This window comes from Aedes albopictus, chromosome 1 (assembly GCF_035046485.1).
Source record: "Aedes albopictus strain Foshan chromosome 1, AalbF5, whole genome shotgun sequence".
In the NCBI taxonomy this organism is placed as follows: Eukaryota; Metazoa; Arthropoda; class Insecta; order Diptera; family Culicidae; genus Aedes; species Aedes albopictus.
This window is the reverse complement of record NC_085136.1, coordinates 232,463,951-232,484,636: the sequence shown is the minus strand read 5'-3', so window position 1 is coordinate 232,484,636 and position 20,686 is coordinate 232,463,951. Positions and strand designations below refer to the sequence as shown.

The 20,686-nt window shown below is 39.9% G+C and overlaps 1 protein-coding gene across 2 annotated transcripts in view; it reads right to left on the bottom strand.

Moving 5' to 3' along the window:
• The window catches only part of LOC109399937 (rootletin), a 153,039-nt gene that overhangs the window by 54,213 nt on the left and 78,140 nt on the right, over nt 1-20,686 (bottom strand). Inside the window, exon 1 of one of the 2 annotated variants that reach the window (XM_019672391.3) lies at nt 17,552-18,989. The exons of the other annotated variant lie outside the window; for it this stretch is intronic. Within the exon in view, the coding sequence (XP_019527936.3) occupies nt 17,552-18,460 (909 nt within the window). The 5' untranslated portion in view covers nt 18,461-18,989. Of the gene's footprint in view, nt 1-17,551; nt 18,990-20,686 lie in introns of those variants that run through there. 2 annotated transcript variants of the gene reach the window in all.

Below are 20,686 nucleotides of genomic sequence, written 5' to 3'. Positions count from 1 at the left end.
CTCGCGTGCCGAAGCAGCGCGGAAGCGATAAATTGATTTGCGGAAGCGATACAGGAGGCGTTGCAAATGATTTCTGACAGCAACTATTTATTAAGTACAATTTATAGCCGTCAAGATGTTGGAATTTTGACAGCTGAAAATGGAAAAGGCAAATTGCATCACAGACAGGAACACAAACAAACGGGCTCTACATTTAGAGCTGCCAACAAGCTACTTGTCATGATTTTTACACAGAGAAACATACGTAACACTTAGAACAAACAACAGTAAAATATCGTCACGCTAAATGCTAATCTTGATGTGTTTGGCCGAGCTATCACCAGATGGCGGTAGAGAGCAAACGTCAAACTGATGCACCCACGATATGAGCGTCGCTAGTGGCTTATCGAGCACCTACTTATCGAATTTTGAATCAATCGTTAAAAATTTCGATAACAATCGATGATAGGCGAGTATAAAGTGTGACGAGTGTTTCTCTGTGATTTTTCCCAACTAGCACAGAACGCGATGAGGCAACGCAATTAAATGGAGTAATGGGTAGACAAAGTTCAAATTCGAACTATCATGGAAAAGTGCGAAGAAGCGCCTACAACCGGTTGATCACGTAATTATAGCAGTCTAGCTCGGCGTCTCGAATGGACATTGATCAAGGCTAACTAGAATGTGTCGGCTTCGGTTTTACCGCGATCACGCAGGTTATCAATTTTCCATTGAATAAAATTGATCGACTGGAAAAAGGCGCTTTACACACGGGACGAATGGTCTTCACTTTCATGGGAATTGGACAAACTCCTAGACAGGTATGGAGAATACTGAAACGAAAGTAGTTTCCAGGAGACAATAATAACAAACAATGGGAAATTCAAACAGGCGGAGCATCGGCGCCTCCTACGCCATGTACGTGCAGGTCGCGACGTAATCATATTCCGACGCCACGTGATGTCTGTTTGATAGCATGTCAAGGCTGCCGCAGGCGGAGCTGTCTTATCAATACCGGAGCGACGGATGAAATAACCGTGCAAGCTAAATATTCTCAAAAAATACGGGGCTGGATCAAGAGTTGCATGTACCGACCTGTGTGTGGGTCAAATGTCCACTCTCTAGATTATGAATCCGTGAATTCGACACAGCAGCAAAATTTAAAATGTAGGTATTCTTCGATTCGATACGGCCCATATGGCCGAAGGGTGATGGGTTTGATTCCCGTTTGTTCCACGGTCTTTTCGTAATGGGAATGTTCTGAATTGCACAAACAACTCGCTTGAAAAGCTAAGCTGAGATGTAGGCTTCAGCCCAGTGACATGAGGAAGTTTACACCATAAAAAAGAAGGAGAGGTACTTTTAATATAACGTTCCTTGCGGGATCTTTTCAGGATTTTCTCTTGGATTTATTCCAGGTTTCCTCCAGAAGTTCTCTCCGGGATTGCTCAAGAAGTTTCTTCCAGGCATTCTTTCAGAAATTCCAAGAATTCGTCCGGGAAAAACTTCTCAAGCAATCCCGGAGAGAACTACTTGAGGAAACCAGGAATAAATCCAGAATATATTCCTGAAAAGATCCCACTAGGATCTTTTGATATAATCTCCGGAGAAAATCCTGAAGGAATCCCAGCAGAAAGTGTGAAAGAAATTCATGAAGAAATTCTAGAAATAGTTCCTGGAGTAATCCCGATAAGAGCCAATGAAAAACCCCGCAAGAAATTCTTGGCGTAATCCAGTAAAGATCTCCTGGATCAATCCTAGAAAGAACTCTTGGAGACGTCTCAGGAGGAACTGCTTGGGAAATCTCAAAAGGAACTCCTTGAGGAATTACAGAAGGAACTCATTGGGGAATCCAGGAAAATTCCTGGAAGAATCCCGGCAGGAATTCCTGGAGTAATCTCGGAATGTTCAAAGGAGTCCTAATCCAAAAAGGAACGAGTGAATTTCGGAAGAAATCACGCTGGGAATTCCTAGAATGATTTTTTAAAGGAACTCTTGGATAAATCCCAGAAGCAACTTCTGGTCAAACTTGAAAAATCTTGGCGGAATCCCAGAAGGAACTGAAGGAGGTATTCACAAAGGAACTCCTGAGGAAAACCTTGAAGGAGCTTCTGGAGGAATCCAAGAAAGACTCTAAGAAACTACTTGAGGGATCTCAGAAAGAATTCCTTGAAAAATCACAGAAGAAACTTTTGAAGCATCACCAGAAGAACTGAAGAACTGCTGAAATAATTCTCAAAAATGGAAATCCTAAGAAACTTCTTGAAGAATCCAAGAAGAAACTTCCTAGAGGAACATCAGAAGAAACTGCTAGAGTAATTTCAGCAGAAACGAATTTATGGCAGAACTCAGAAGGAACTTCTGAAGGAATGCCTGAAGTAATTCTTGGTTGATTATCACTCTGCAGCAGGCGAATTTGCTGGTACCGTGATTTCGGGTGAAATTGATCACTTTTCGTAGCTTTTGGCGAATAATTTATGAATACTTATCGATATGGTTAAATTTAATGCTTTAAAATTTTTAATTATTCAAGTTTGAAGTTTAACAAATCTTAAGAAAACGCCTGAAAGTATGCAATTTTCAAACTAAATATGTTATAACTTACGGAAAAGTACAATTTTATGCATAAATTTCAAATTTATAAAAGTTTTGATGACGAAATCGAGTTTAGCGAATACTTGCCAGCTAGAAACACTCATTCGAATATCCATTACATTTGCAATACAGCTACGGTAACAAAAGTTTGAAAGTGTCTTTGAAGTTTGCCTGACAGGAAGTTTCGGAAAATATTGAATTTTATACAGAAATATGTGACCAATTCGCTGTAAAACATGTAAACTCATCATCCAATAACTCTTGAGCCAGATGATGAACATTTTTTACAAATTGTTTTAAGTTTAAAGCGTTATTTTTAACAAATAAAAATGGCCCTCTTGGCGATCAATTTCACCCCACTGATCAATTTCACCCGAAATCACGGTATGTATTTTTTTTACTAACTAGAGTTCACCCAGTAGCACATGGCCGTATAGTGTATATTTATATGTATATTTATATAAACAAAAACAATAATAAAATAAACGGATTTTTCAAGGTGATGGATACGCATAAGAGCACAAAACTTGAAATAAAAAAAAATGCAGCTCAAATACGGCTTGAAGAACATTAAATTTTATATTTTTTTGATATGCTATATAATAGTTATTTATGTAACGAGTTGCAAGAAGTTGATTTTTTCAGCACGAGTCGTACATTTATCCAACGAGGCTTGCCCAGGATTGAAAAGATTAGGAGAATTTTTCAGGAATTCGTGCAGGAGTCCCTTAATGGACTCTTTCAGCTGCTTTGGAATTTACTACGAGCTTTACTACTGAATTTCTCTAGGTAAACCCAGTTTGCCTGTAGCATTCGGCCTTTGAACGATCCATGTCCTTTGCAATGCGCAGAAACAAACTCTGACGCATACGGAAATGCCTTTCGAGCTTAATTTTCTGCAAAATAGCATTGTACAGCTATTTTCAAGAATTCTTCATGAAGTTCGTTCAGTGATTCAACCAAGAGTTCCTCATGTGGTTTCTGCTGAAATACCTGCAATAGTTTTTCCAGGGATTTATCCAGGAACTACTTCAACGATGTTTCCAGGAGTACCTTTATGAGTTCCTACAGAAGCATTTACCAAGGATTCTTACAGGAGATCCTTCAGAGATATCTCCAGGGGGTCTCTCAAGGATACCTCCTGGAGTCCGTTGAGGGATTCCTCCAGCAGTTTCTTTGTAAATACAAACTCCAACGCATACGGAAACGTTTTCCGAACTACGTATCCTTATAAACAGAATTGTCTGCTCAATATCATCGTACAGCCACCGACGAACCGACGTGACAGTGGTATTTCAAAACTGTCCCCCCCCCCAATTTAACGGTCGGCCAACCAACCTCTTCCTATATGAACACACAGGGATTTGGGGTCAAGCTAGCAAACCAACGCGAACCGTTAAAGAGGTGGCGATAGTGTTCGGCTATTTTTCATCATGGCGTCGCGGGACAACAAATTTGAATTTGTTTGTTCTAGCTGTCACGTCGGTTCGTCGGTGGTACAGCTACACAACTCCCTCTTCCGTGAATTGCATTACAGGGTGCGGCAGGAAAATATGCGAAAAGTTCAAGGCACTATTACACGCCAAATATGGGATATATATGACTATTTTTTCATGACAGTGTATCAGTCAATGTCTATAGGGCACTGTATGAAATTCTCTCCTTCTCTTTCACTCTTATAGAAATTTTGTAAACAACAAGGCCAAGAAACTTCAAAATCCCATACAAAATTAAAACAATGCAGTGCCCTATATTCTAGCACTGAAAAATAAAAATGAACATATTTGATGTTTAACATGTGATAATGTAAGCCTAATAAGCGGATATCAATAAACTGCGCGCCCAATGGTCATTAAACAAAATGACTACAACAGTAACAAAATTAGCTTGAATTCGATGAACAACCAGACCACACTGATCCAGAGCCATGTAGTTTCACATACTAGATGAAATAAGTACATATATGTATTTGATGATATTGTAGAGAAAATTAACAATTTTGTTTTATCAGATACGAAATTTAGCGACCTATGTGCTTTTCTGCGGTTTGAAAGTTCTGATTGTCTTCAGCTTCAGGCGCCGCCCTGTTAAGGTTAGTGACCAAAATGGGAAAATTTTCAATTAACTTTTCAGAAAACTAACCTATTAAAGATCATGGAACGTTGAAACATAGATTGATTAACGTCAAATAGATGAAAACGAGGTTTGAAGTTGAAAAACACTTTCGCATTTTTTCCTACCGCATACTGTAGTTCCGAATTTTCCAGAGCATGTGCAAGTACCTGTCCACACAGTAGTCCACGAACCAGATTTACGATGCATTCAGCGCCTTCAAATGATTTCAAATGATTTTTTAGACGAATATGGTCTTGCACAAAGTTGTTCCTAATAATAAGGTCCTCTCTCGAATGTACATGAAAATTAGGGTGGTCCTTATTTTCAAAGAAATTGGAAACCAAACTTATTTATTTGCAAGTCGTATATCTATCAATTTTGAACAAGTTTGCTGAAGCCAGTTTTTATGTAGCATTAAAATTGGCCGAACTAGAGATATTCTTCCAAATTAGCTTAGGGCGGTTCAAGAAAAACCGGTTTTCTGGCTTTAACTTTTTCAGTTTAAATTTCTCACCAAAGTCGGCCAGGAAACACTTGTAGAGCGTTTGAAAGCGCGTCGTTTCGCGCGCGGAAACGGTCGTTATCTCTTTTGGTTCAATGCTTACAGGCGTTTTTCTGTAAAAATCATAGTTTTTTTGAAAAGGTGTTATTACGGGTTGGGAAAAACATAAAAAATATCCTTCGCCAGCATTCAAAAGAAAAAATATTGTTATAAAACAAATCAAGAAGTTAGAGGGGTGTTATTTTTGTAACTCTAGAAAAAAAGTTAAAAAAAGCCTATTTTTTCAAGATTTTAGAAAACATCAATATCTTTTGAACGGAATGATGTAGCAACATTCTCCGCGCACGAAAAAGTGCGTTTTTGGAAGCTCTAGAAGTGGTTCTTAGACGATTTTGATGAGAAAATACGACGTATTGTGGAAAAAGTCATTTGTCCAGTTGTATCCGTGCTTTCAACAATGTTGATAGAGATTTTGATTTTATTATGCCAAAATGTGTTTTAAACATACAATAATGTATTTAAGGTAACAGTCTGTTTATTGGGTACATTCATGCAAAACGAAGAAGAAAGTAAATAAATGAAAAATGATTGGCTTTCTTGTCATGCTGAATATTCATAATTTCTTTTTTTACGTAGATGGGGGAGAATTGACTGTACTCTGTGCAACTCGAATTTTGACGGCTACGTAGTACGCCGTCCATTATTTTGCAAAAATTGGAAATGTTACGTATAAGTTCGTTAGTAAAAAATGATCGTTTGAGCTAACAAATAATCATGTCAAAATTTGAAGTCCGTATTTCAAGGCTAAGTGGTCCCTCTAGGGGCCTAAAGTAGCCAAAAAATGTATGGGACTAAAAAACGTGATTTTTTTTTTGTTATTGAACAAAATAGGGTAGGTTTCCTTCGGCATCTAAAAAAAAGGTAAAAAATGCTGATTTTTCGGCTGTTTTTGTCAATAACTCAGAAACGAGTAGAGATATCGCAGTTCTATGCTCATTGTTGGCCTACAGGGTCCTAAAATCATAGGTTTTAGTAGAATCTGTAAACTGTAAACAGTAAATCAAGCTGTTTTGCATTTACAGTGTACATAGGTGTGACATTTGAACACTTTTTAATTCGACACTTGTTGAATAAGCGGGGTGCGAATTAAAAAGTGTCGTATTAAAACGTGTCGAACCAACGGGATAAGACGTAGCGTTTTTTTTTTCGTCGAAAAAAAAAATCATGTTTTTAGACCCATATATTTTTCGACAACTTTAGGCCCATTGAGGCACCACTTAGCCTTGAAATACGGACTTCAAATTTTGACACGATCATTTCTTAGCTCAGTGTAAATCGAGGTATAAATGTTGGTACCAGTGAAGAGAATTGTCAGACAAAAGAGGCACAAAACAAGCAACAAAGAAGGCGCGACGATTACTCTTTATCCCTACTGGTAACAGATAATGGCATGATCTCGAATTATTTTGTTGCAGACAAAACGGAAGCAGAATTTGTGGCGTACTTTTCAACTCGTGAATAATCAATTATTACAAACCAAAGTTGAAACTGTTTGATGATAGATCTTCAGCAGAATTGCAGTGTTTACTGACTTGAAGTTACCGTTCGAAAATCGCAATGCAAGGCTTAAAAATCTCTAAACTTGTGGTGTACGATGTTTATCCTATTATTTTCAAGTTGGGACAAACTTATGTCGCATTGGGTGGGTTGTCGCAACAAATACAGGTTGCGACATTGTCATTATTGTTGCACGATGGTTGAAATTTGATTCACTGATTATTTTAGTAAAATAAAGTCGGATTTTGACGACTACGCAGTCTCGTAAATCAAAACGAGTTTCGATTTAACAAGACTGCGTAGTCGTCAAAATCCGACTTTATTTTACTAAAACAATGAATTCTGGTTGTGGTACGGCCCCTAATACATATTTCTAATAGATTTCTGTTACATCAATCTTTCATTGGGACGATAGACTTTTTCATTTGGTTTGGTAAAGCTGTATAACAGCGAAACAGAAACCCTTAATGGAGGATAACGTGCCTTAGTAGCCGACCTTCTGATACCTCTATTACAGAGGAAAGGTCTAGTTTTTTTGCTAATCCACCATATTTCGAGAAAACATTTTATGGTGAAATATCGTGGTACTCCGGTAAGCGTAGCAGTGAATACTCCGATGGATCGATCAACTTTAGCTGTCTTCTACATACCTACTTGCTATACTCATCATCGCACAACTGTCTTCATTTGTGTCATCGCAGGAAACAAACCCGTAAAAAATCCCCGTGATATAGCACAACTCCCGCTCAAATCATAAGACAAGACATTTGCCTACTCCACTCACTTTGCTTTCCCCCGACTGACACGCGTGACAAGTTCCAAAATTTTTGACAAACTTCCCTAGCAAGGGTTGCGTGTGTGACGACGAAGCTCAAGCCATATTATTGCACGATATGCCTTCTCGCTGATGTCTTTCGGTATGATATGCGGGTTTGTTTGTTTATATAGGTTAGGGATGGGGTACTGTGTGACTCAAGTCCATAAATTTGGCGTTGATATTTGTGTGGCAGAGGGATGGGGCTAAGCAATAAATGGATTCCCCCCTTAAACTGGTTTGCTACGGAAATCATAGCCCTAATGTGGAAGTGTGTATAACCAACCATTGACAGCCATGTTTGGCAGTTGTAGGTCATCGCAGTAAACCCTGCTTTCCTAGGTGCGACCCTGCACTGCGCAAACCCCCACAATCGATCACTCCTCCGCTGCATGCTTTGATAATGGCGGAGGTAGTTCCCGACTTTCGAGCAGCCTTCAGCGAAACGGTTTGTTGATAGTTGTGCACCGTAACTCATAACACATTTTGCAACCGAAAAAATATTGCAAAGCTTCGCAAATTGTCAATGTTTATCAATCAGCGCGGCTTCGGATGATGAGCGAAGGTGATGACCTCCTTGAAACCTTTCATCATGCTGAACATACGCGGGTTTCCAAGAGGATGTTCCGCGATGATCGCCATTAGCGTTGAACCAAACTTGTGGACTCCGGGTTTAAGCATAACACTCAATGGAGACACATTAATATGCACATAGATCTGGATTTAACTGAATGCATACATTTTTAATATGGTAAAACACGAATTCAGTAAAAAAAAAAAATTGAAAACGACGTATAATCAATGCTACATCTTCTTCTTCTTCTTTTTTCTGGCCAACTAGCACCGTTCGGCGCCAGTTGTGTTTTACGTCGGCTGGGTCTAGGAGCTAAGCCTTAAATTCCGACAGCCACCACATCTGAGGACCCTACATATCGAACCCATCAACACATGGGCCGGGACCTACGGCTTTACTTCCTATCCGAGGGAAGACGTGATCACGGATTTTATGTCTCAGAAAATCCCATCGGCGTCGACGGGAATTGAACCCCGACCGACTGGGGTGAGAGGCAACCACGCTTTCAAAATTTGTTACTGAATTCATTTAGAAAACTTACACTTGAATTATATCATAAAAGTGTTGTTCTAATTGTACATACAAGTCAAGACCAACAATTGAAAAGGCCACATCAACATTTTGTAAACAAACATGTTTCTGTTGACTTGAGGCCTTTTGAACTCCACCTACACACCTCACCACCACTAACAGAAAGCGCAAACATCAAGCTTTCTGTTAATCATGGTGAGATGCGTGGGTGGATCCCAGAAGGCCCTATGTCGACGGAAACGTGTTTGGTCTTGAAGTATTCGAACTTTTTAAAATAATGTTTTTGTGTGTAAAACCCTATTTCGTGATGACTTTTATATTAGCTTTTGAGCATGGTAAGCTAAACAATGTTTTGTTTAAGGTGGTTTGCTCTCTTATAGAAGGGAAAAACCTTGTTTTTTGGCCTAATATGCTAATGTAGATAAGTCCCGTAACGTGGGTAGATCACCTTATAATGGTGCGTTAAGGCGTAAGATCTACCATAACAAATTTTGATCTTGTATTTTATTAGCTTTGTTAATTTAAATGCAGAAAAAATCCAAGATCACAATTTGCTCTACTTTTTTTTCTTTTACATGTTATGTTTTTCATTGTTAATAAACCATCTCTTTCAGGAGGATTCAGGTAATTTGTAATTATGTTACTGTTGTGAGCCTATCACCATTTAAAAATCTATAATTTTACTTTTTATTTCAGATTTGGAATCGAACACCCAACAAGGAATTAGGAAAGGAACCAGGCATCAACCAAAAATATTGCGTGCACCTGAACGTTGACCAAACGTTTCCTTTGAACTTTACCCTTTCACTAACATCCAAATTCCCGTGACGCCTAGGCCTGAAAGAATGTAGAGGTCTCTATGTACTTTCATAGGTGTCCAACTAATCTTCCTTCCCCATCCCTCAGCTGTCGCAAGGACGTGGTCAGGACAGCACTCGACCGTTGGAGGATTGCGTCAATCTTGTCTAAGAGTCAGAGATTAGTCCCAAATCTTTGTGCTTTGATAACGGACAGGAAAGATGCAACCCTCATAACAGCGATCCAGGGCTGTACCACCTACGAATTTGTGCGACTTGCTAAATGCTAATGCTAATGCTAATGCTAATATGCTAATGTAGATACATTTAGTTCAATTCAAGGGACAAGACAGCTATTACTCTTCAGCTGATCAAAATGTTTGCCAATTTCATTGAAATTGACAGGTGCATCAAATCAGTTTTGGGTTTCTGTCTTTAAAAAAAAATCATAACTACACTCAAGCTTGTCGAAAAATAATTATGTTAGAACGAATTGAAAGATATACTTGTCTGCAATAAGTTCTCTGAGCAACAATCGCGGCTTCTCTCTTTGGTAATTTATCTTACTGAACTGTAAGCGTAAGTCTGTAGTTTTACCAAGGCTTGAGCATTTCGGTTACAAAACAACTGAAACTGGCGGCAATATTTAAAGTTAAGCATTTCCCATCAGTTACTAAAGCACTGAGAGTTGGGGCTAATCACTGGCTCTGAGACAAGATTGACACATTCCTCCAACGGTCGAAAGACGTGTTGATGGCCATGTCCTTCCTTGCGACAACTAAGGCATGGGAAAGGAAGATTAGTTGGACACCTAGGAAAGGCAAAAAGCATGGTTACTTTCACTCACCGTGTTAGTACCACCTACTGTAACGATTGAATTGTTCGATCATTTAGTATGAGTAGGTAATACTAGCGTTCTCACGCCGTTATGAGAGTTATAACATGGTGTCCTTGGTGAGGATTGTAGGAAAAACACTACCCTACATGTTTTCCGAACATCAAGCTTCTGAACTGAGTTATAGATAAATGAGTTAAACGATTGCCAGGTGAGTGGAAGTAACCTTGGTGATAAAAATTCCGCGTCCTCTCTGGTCTAATTGTCACAGGAATTTGCGTGATTGTTGTCTTCCATTTGCAACTCCTGGACATCCAGTAGCGATATTCGTCAAAAATAATACGAAAGTGAAGACGAATCTAGAAGAGAAACAGACAAACTCTTACAACTGCGAAATATCCTATTCAACACTACCTCATCCGCTAAATCGTCAGGTAAGAGAAATAGACGGGGCCCGTGGCATAGTGGCTACACGTTCACTTCATAAGTGAATGGTCATGGGTTCAATCCCAGCTCCGGCACTTTCGTCAGTTGCTCTTTCCCCCTCAGAGCAGCTGACACTGACACTCTTCTAAGCCCATGGCTCAAACTGACCCGGATACTTGCACATCGGCGAACGGCAACTCATAATGGACCCCCAATCCGACTGGAAAAAGGAACAACCAACAACCACACATCAACATCCTCGTGCTCATCATTCTACCATTAAATGGGTAGAAAAGAGACAGCAGCGCAAAGGCAACCAGTTCGATATAGTAGAATTAGAATATAATACATTCAGGCGGCGCTGTACTAAGTGTAAGTGCAGCTGCCAATTGGAATCGCTCACGCAGTGCCCAGGTGGACAAAAGAGCTGTAAATCAGATTAAGTGATTAAACACGGATACAAATTTCGTTCGTTTTGAAACAAAAATATTCATGTTTATTCGGTAAAGTGATAAAATGTTTAAAACTAAAATTTTAATTTTTAAAACTAACTCAATTATACATTTTTTTCGACATGGGTATTGAGGAGTCCCCCGTTCCGCCGTCGAGAACATAAACAAAACTCACAAGTTCCAGCTGCAACATCAAACAAGATTTCCTCCTGCAAAAAAGGCAAGGTTCACCGAAATCTCGTTGTTTTCTGGAGCGTATGTTATCAAATAGATGTAAACATGATGTTGGCATTGAAAGTATAACCCGGGAGGTGAGTTTTTCCTGCGAAGAAAATGACTATATAAGTTTAATGGGAAAACAAATTTCCGTAGGGCCGACCTGTCCCAAAAAACAAAAATATTTACATTTATTTCTAACATAATCTGTCAGAAGATGCATTTTTATTTCAAACATGGATTGCATTTGCTTCAAATGTGACGTTTAGTTTGCTCCAAACAGTTTTGTTTTTGTGGCCTGAACAAATTGACAATTTATTTGAATTTACCTCAAATATTTTTGATTTGAACATAGTTTTTTCTGCGTCAAGAATAAAAGTTAAATATGTCGAATAACGAAGATTACTTTGCAAACACTTTTCGAAGCGAAATTTCCGGAAGCACCATCAACTATTTCTCAATTCGGCCAACCACATTCAAAACAACGTGGAGCAACTAAAACGCGCGACAGACGATTTTGAAAACGCAGCCGCTTGCGCGCAAAGCCTGCTACGATCCCCAGAAATGGGATTTTTAAATTTGCCATACAAAACTCGGTAAAACTAAGAACCGTATTTTAGGTAAGAACAAGTACTAGTAGTATTTTGGTTAGAACAAAATCAACACATTGCGAACGAGACTTGCCCAGTCGAATCATCGGAATCCAGAAGATTCGTCAAGTTTTGGAGCAGAAAACTTGCTTCTCACGGAAGGCCACTACTTATGCTAAGGGTTTCACAAGTAATGCGTGGTATGCACTTCAAACGGAATCGCTCAAGTAATTTTCGTTCAGTGCATTATTTTTCCGTGAACGGAATGGTTAAAGAAATTTAACATAGCAAGCCCCATTTGATTTGACATTTCTTTTCAGCTCCGTACTAGGATCCAGAATAAGCGACGCTTCATTATTTCTTTGGCGATTCCTTGCCTGAATTTTTCACGCATCGAGATAGGCCAAGAAATTTCATGCGATCTCCGTACTCCGTACCGGTTTGTTCAGTTTTACTGATACTTTTGCAGTACAGGACTCGGAGAAAGTTGATAGGTAGTGAGACTTAAAGCGAGGGCCTGTCAGCTCTCGATTGTTTAAGGATTGCCTAAGTCTAATTTCGGTGTCAATGATTAGTGTACCTCGAAATTGTATGTAGCTTTCTTAATGTGCAACATCAAGAAATCCCATTGCAATTTTGCATACAAACTTTAGAGGCACAAATCTGACGAACAAAGCATCGAACCGAGCCGCACTTGCTTATCCTGGCTTTGCTCACTTGCTCAAAGAGGCAGCTTTTCCAAATCGATAACATTTGTTTACGAATTTTCAAGATTGGTGCTCTTGAAAACGTGAGTAGGGGTCCAAGTCGGCCATTGTGGCAGCCATATTTGTGTTCTCTGATGTTTCTCCTTAATGTTGAAGCAAGCATGTTGATTTCTATAAAATATCTTTAAAAAAAAAAACTCCTCGGTACTACAAGAATGCAGTGGATCTCAAACTTAACAGCAAACAAGCAAACAATTTAAAAATTCATGTTATTACAATGTTTTACAATGTTATTTAAAGGAACAACAATATTGAATTGAAAAATAATTAGAATTATAATTCTTACTTACTGTGGACACAATGTGAACATCTTTTTGACACATTACAAAAAATGTTGTAGATTAGTAGATTCCTGTGCGTACTAAATCAGTTGTCAAAATTAGTTTAAGAAGAAACATGTTAGTGTTCTCACTCGCATAACAGTCCCATATGTAAAAAGTAGACATGGAGAAAACAGCATTGAAGTTTAAAAACTCATTTTATATGAAACACTATAAATAATCACCATGACTTGAAAAATATTGCAATCATTTAAAAAAAATCCCAGATCGATTTAAACCTCAATTGTAAAACAGTTTTTTTCTAGTGTTACAATGTACAAATAGCCTTTCATGGGACTGTTATGTGAGTACTTTCAATTTGGATGCACATAATTTGGCATGTTTGTGTGTGATTGACATAAAAATTCGCAATTTTAGTGTGATTCTTGTCCAATTAACTGAACTTTTGTGTCGAATCTCAGGAGTTCCTCCAGGTATTCCCCAAGGACTTCTCCAGGAGCTATAAACGATTGTATCTAAAATAGTTTCAATAAAATTTAATCTCATCAGAAATTTATTTAAATATTTCCTACAGGTAACCCTCGAAGAGTAACTCCAACATGATTTACGTTATTTCATAAAATAATTCCGTAAAAATCTGTGGAGGAATATCTCAAACCGCTGAGAATTCTTCGAAAATTCTGAAAATGAAAATAACAAAAAATCCATGGAAAAGGTAATCTTTTAATGAAAATTATGGGAAACGCTTAAACTACTGAAGGAGTCTCAAGTAATATTTCAAAAGGAATTCCTTAGTAAGATTTAAATGAAGTCCATGGAAGAATTTCTGAAAAAAACCCTTGGAGGAATTTCTGAATAAATTGTCTAATTCTTGAAGAAATCCCAGAAAATATTCTTGAACGAAGCCCTTCAAGATTATGTGAAACAATCTTAGGGATTTTTCTGAAATGGTTCTAGAAAGAGTTGCTAAAGAAAATGCTGAAAACTCTCCCTCGGAAACCCATGATTGAACTCCTACAAGGATTTATTAAAAAATATTTAGAAACATTCCAAGAGAAATGTCTTACCAAAATTCATGGAGGATGTTCTGAAAGAATTCCAGGAGGAGTTCATGAACATATTTTTAAAGGGATTCCTAAAAGACTGTCTGAAGAAAAACTTTAACAGTAAAGGAAATTTCCAAAGAAATTACCTATGTAACAACAATTGATTGAATACGCTAGAAAATGTAACAACAATTGATTGAATATGCTAGTAGATCTTCAGGCCTATACTCGCGGAAGTTCTTGGAGGTCCTACAATATCTTGGAAAAGTACGTCTCTACAGAACTATGCTCTAAAGACCTGTAGGATGTTGCACCGTATCAGTAATGTAACTACAATCCATCGATCACGCTTGTAGATCTAAGGCCACTACTCGCGGAAATTCTTGGATGCCCTAAGATATCCTTGAAAATTACTTATCTTCAGAACTATGCTCCATGGACCTGTAGGATGTTACACCGTATCAGTAATTTTACAAAAATCCATTTATTACGGTTGTAGATCTTGAATTCTTTATTCGCGGAAATTGCTTGGATGACCTAGAGCATATTTGGGGAGTTTTTTTCTACAGAATTATGCTCCATGGATCTGTAGGATAAAACACCGCATCAATAATATAGCAAAAATAATTGATTACGCTCGTAGATTTTCAGGCCTGTATTCTCGGAAGTTCTTGGAGGTCCTAGAATATCTTTGAAAACTACGTCTCTACAGAACTATACTCTAAGGACCTGTAGAATGTTGCACCGTATTAGTAATATGACTACAATCCATCGATTACGCTTGTAGATCTTAAGGTCTTTATTCGCGGAAGTTCTTGGATGCCCTAGAATATCCTTGAAAACAACATCTCTTCAGAACTATGCTGCATAGACATGTAGGATGTTACACCGTATCAGTAATGTAACTGCAATCCATAGATTACGCTTGTAGATCTTAAGGCCACTACTAGCGGAAGTTCTTAGATGCCCTAAGATATCCTTGGAAATAACTTCTCTTCAGAACTATGCTCCATGGACCTGTAGGATGTTACACCGTATCAGTAATTTAACAAAAATCCATTCATTACGGTTTTAGATCTTGAATTCTTTATTCGTGGAAATTCTTAGATGACCTAGAGCATATTTGGGAAGTTTCTTTTCCACAGAACTATGCTCCATGGATCAGTAGGATATTACACCGCATCAATAATATAGCAAAAACAATTGATTACGCTCGTAGATTTTCAGGCCTGAACTTTCGGAAGTTCTTGGAGGTCCTAGAATATCTTTGAAAACTACGTCTCTATAAAACTATGCTCTAAGGACCTGTAAGATGTTGCACCGTATTAGTAATGTGACTACAGTCCAACGATTACGCTTGTAGATCTTAAGGTCTTTATTCGCGGAAGCTCTTGGATGCCCAAGAATATCCTTCAAAACAACATCTCTTCGAAACTGTGCTGCATAGACATGTAGGATGTTACACCGTATCAGTAATGTAACTGCAATCCATAGATTACGCCTGTAGATCTTAAGGCCACTACTCGCGGAAGTTTTTGGATGCCCTAAGATATCCTTGAAAATAACTTCTCTTCAGAACTATACTCCATGGACCTGTAGGATGTTACACCGTATCAGTAATTTAACAAAAACCCATTTTTTGCGGTTGTAGATCTTGAATTCTTTATTCGTGGAAATTCTTGGATGACCTAGAGCATATTTGGGAAGTTTCTTTTCCACAGAACTATGCTCCATGGATCTGTAGGATATTATACCGCATCAATAATATAGCAAAAATAATTGATTACGCTCGTAGATTTTCAGGCCTGAACTTTCGGAAGTTCTTGGAGGTCCTAGAATATCTTTGAAAACTACGTCTCTACAGAACTATGCTCTAAGGACCTGTAAGATGTTGCACCGTATTAGTAATGTGACTACAGTCCAACGATTACGCTTGTAGATCTTAAGGTATTTATTCGAAGTTCTTGGATGCCCTAGAATATCCTTGAAAACAACATCTCTTCAGAACTATGCTGCATGGACATGTAGGATGTTACACCGTATCAGTAATGTTAACTACAATCCATCGATTACGCTTGTAGATCTTAAGGCCACTACTCGCGGAAGTTCTTAGATGCCCTAAGATATCCTTGGAAATAACTTCTCTTCAGAACTATGCTCCATGGACCTGTAGGATGTTACACCCCATCAATAATATAGCAAAAATTAATTGATAACGCTCGTAGATTTTCAGGCCTGAACTCTCGGAAGTTCTTGGAGGTCCTAGAATATCTTTAAAAACTACGTCTCTACAGAACTAGACTCTAAAGACCTGTATGATGTTGCACCGTATCAGTAATGTAACTAATTACGCTTGTAGATCTGAAGGCCTTTATTCGCGGAAGTTCTTGGATGCCCTAGAATATCCTTGAAAACAATATCTCTACAGAACTATGCTCCATGGACATGTAGGATGTTGCACCGTATCAGTAATGTGACTACAATCCATCGATTACGCTTGTAGATCTTAAGGTCTTTATTCGCGAAAGTTCTTGGATGCCCTTGAATATCCTTGAAAACAACATCTCTTCAGAACTATGCTGCATGGACCTGTAGGGTGTTACACCGCATCAATAATATAGAAACAATTAATTGATTACGCTCGTAGATTTTCAGGCCTGAACTCTCGGAAGTTCTAGGAGGTCCTAGAATATCTTTAAAAACTACGTCTCTACAGAACTTTGCTCTGAGGACCTTTAGGATGTTGCACCGTATCAGTAATGTGACTACAACCCATCCATTACGCTTATAGATCTTAAGGCCTTTTATTCGCGGAAGTTTTTGGATGCCCTAGAATATCCTTGAATAAAATTACTTCTCTTCAGAACTATGCTCCATGGACCTGTAGGACGCTGAACCATACTCCAAAAATCACCTTTAGGAAACCCCCCATTTAACCCCTCCTAGCCCCCCACATATATACCCCCCCCCCCTCCTTCAAGAAACAGACCCCCCACACATCCCTTTCTTGCAGACCTCTGACATCATCATCCGCCTTCACCTCATACCACTTTTCAACTCCCTTGCAACCCTTTCCCATAAATCCCATTTCTTCCTTATAGTAAAAGTTCCCTTCTAGACACTTAGCGCGAGAAAGTTGAAAAAACCGTATTAATTCGCGAATCCGTGTAAAAAAAGCCGTGTAAAAAAAACCGTGTAAAAAAAAACCGTGTAAAAAAAGACCTTAGTGTACATTACAAATGAATACTAGGTATGTATAACGTTAACTCAAAAGTTTCAGTTAAGCGTCTATGCAAACTAAACAAGGAACTAAAATTACTTTAATGACTGACTGAAACATCTTATCTTCAAAGGAATCTGACCGCCTGTTTTGCCGTTGGTACCTATTACCGAAAATCATCTATTACCTATAGACCTTCATTATTTCCTTACATTACTCGTTAAGTCTACGTGGTTTGCTCCAAGAATACTTACGCGTGACATAATCGAAAAGTTACTCCGAAACTTCTGAAAGTTTTCCAACAGATAGATTCGACACTTTACACAAAACTGCTCGAAGTAATCGCTTCCAAGCGTGGCTCGTCTAAAATTCACCCTCGGCGATAATCCTTGATTTTTCCGTGTTCCCTTCCTGGTGCTTCCTTCAGTAGCACTTTCACCACCAGCACTGCCCAACACTAGCCGTACACTTCCGGAATCGTCACTGCAATCACTCCAGGCGGCAGCCGGACCGCTACCTGCAAGCTTGTACAACCCGCCTTCTCTCACTCCCGGTTCCGGTTCCAACTTTGACGAAGTTTGGCTCCCGATCACAGAAGATGATGGCTCATCAATCAGCAGAAAATCCAACAAATTACTACTATCGACCGCTACCGCTGCCACTATCCGAAAACAACCTGCTTCCGCATCCGCACCGGTTGACAAACGACGAGGAACTGACGACGGCCAACTACGAGGGCTCGTGCTACCAGGAGGCTCGTCTTCGTCCTGCCACCGTGGTCGTCGTCGGAAGTTGTTACAGAAGATAATTTGTTTATCATTCACCTTGGTAGCGCAGCACAGTTCGCTAACTTCTATGAACACCACCTTAACGTCCCTGCGGCCCGACATGCGCCGTTCCTGGGCGACAAAGTGCCTCAGCAGGTCCAATGATCGCTGGATGTTGTTGTGGTTGCCAAGCGGCAGAGGGCATGATGATACGGGGTGGTCGCGGCGACTGAGGGGTATTGTTTGTCGTTGACTGGCAACACTGCCACTGTAGTCGAAATGAATGCCTCGTCGAGATCTGGCACCGATATCGGGCGGCATCACGTGTTCCAGACCGTCGTCGTCGTCGTCCTTTTCGAGGTTTTCCTTGCTGGGCGGAAGAGAATAGCTGGCCATGCTTAGCGGCTGTCGCTTCTTCTTGAAAAATGCACACCAAAGTAATTTAAAACTTTTTCGGCCTGCTTGGGGTGTGCCCGCTACAACTACGCCAAACTTGTTCCGAAAATTAGAACTTTAAAGCACGCCTGGCATGAAATAGGCTGCTTTTGCAGTTAAACAGTTTGCAGACACTCGTGAAAGTATGTCACATGCCGAAAATATTGGGTCGGTAACTTTCAAAACTTTTTACGGAATGCGGCAACAACTGAGCTTGAATATGTAAAATACGGATTTCACGAATTTTGGCAAAACTTTTTACGTGAAACCGTTCCGAAGGACACTCTGAACTAGAATGAGGTCGCAGTTCTACTCCGGAATCCCTGTAAGGTGTGAAAAGTCTTCACACGGGGTAGATCTATTTTTGTAGGTGAAGGCATTCTTACAATGATTAATTGGAATTTGATTAGGACGGTTACGGTCATGGTCGAGGGGTCCACGAATAAGGATATAGATTTTTTCCCGCATAGACATGAGGCATACTGTTTTTTTTTAATGTAAATTGCATAATGTTTATATTCAATGCAACTCAAAACGAGTTGGATAATGAACATCATTTTTTTTCTTGTACCGACTTTTCGAACCCTCTAAGGAACGAGAAAGAATAAAATCGATGCGGTCGAATTCAGTGTGCGGTGGATGCGTCGCGGGTTGAGTCGGTTCCGGATTTTTCGCTTTCCATCGCGCTGCAGTGTGAACGAGAAAGAATAAAATCGATGTGTGAACGAGAAAGAATAAAATCGATGCGGTCGAATTCAGTGTGCGGTGGATGCGTCGCGGGTTGAGTCGGTTCCGGATTTTTCGCTTTCCATCGCGCTGCAGTGTGAACGAGAAAGAATAAAATCGATGTGTGAACGAGAAAGAATAAAATCGATACGGTCGCATTCAGTGTGCGGTGGATGCGTCGCGGGTTGAGTCGGTTCCGGATTTTTCGCTTTCCATCGCGCTGCAGTGTGAACGAGAAAGAATAAAATCGATGTGTGAACGAGAAAGAATAAAATCGATGCGGTCGAATTCAGTGTGCGGTGGATGCGTCGCGGGTTGAGTCGGTTCCGGATTTTTCGCTTTCCATCGCGCTGCAGTGTGAACGAGAAAGAATAAAATCGATGTGTGAACGAGAAAGAATAAAATCGATGCGGTCGAATTCAGTGTGCGGTGGATGCGTCGCGGGTTGAGTCGGTTCCGGATTTTTCGCTTTCCATCGCGCTGCAGTGTGAACGAGAAAGAATAAAATCGATGTGTGAACGAGAAAGAATAAAATCGATACGGTCGCATTCAGTGTGCGGTGGATGCGTCGCGGGTTGAGTCGGTTCCGGATTTTTCGCTTTCCATCGCGCTGCAGTGTGAACGAGAAAGAATAAAATCGATGTGTGAACGAGAAAGAATAAAATCGATGCGGTCGAATTCAGTGTGCGGTGGATGCGTCGCGGGTTGAGTCGGTTCCGGATTTTTCGCTTTCCATCGCGCTGCAGTGTGAACGAGAAAGAATAAAATCGATGTGTGAACGAGAAAGAATAAAATCGATACGGTCGCATTCAGTGTGCGGTGGATGCGTCGCGGGTTGAGTCGGTTCCGGATTTTTCGCTTTCCATCGCGCTGCAGTGTGAACGAGAAAGAATAAAATCGATGTGTGAACGAGAAAGAATAAAATCGATGCGGTCGAATTCAGTGTGCGGTGGATGCGTCGCGGGTTGAGTCGGTTCCGGATTTTTCGCTTTCCATCGCGCTGCAGTGTGAACGAGAAAGAATAAAATCGATGTGTGAACGAGAAAGAATAAAATCGATGCGGTCGAATTCAGTGTGCGGTGGATGCGTCGCGGGTTGAGTCGGTTCCGGATTTTTCGCTTTCCATCGCGCTGCAGTGTGAACGAGAAAGAATAAAATCGATGTGTGAACGAGAAAGAATAAAATCGATACGGTCGCATTCAGTGTGCGGTGGATGCGTCGCGGGTTGAGTCGGTTCCGGATTTTTCGCTTTCCATCGCGCTGCAGTGTGAACGAGAAAGAATAAAATCGATGTGTGAACGAGAAAGAATAAAATCGATGCGGTCGAATTCAGTGTGCGGTGGATGCGTCGCGGGTTGAGTCGGTTCCGGATTTTTCGCTTTCCATCGCGCTGCAGTGTGAACGAGAAAGAATAAAATCGATGTGTGAACGAGAAAGAATAAAATCGATACGGTCGCATTC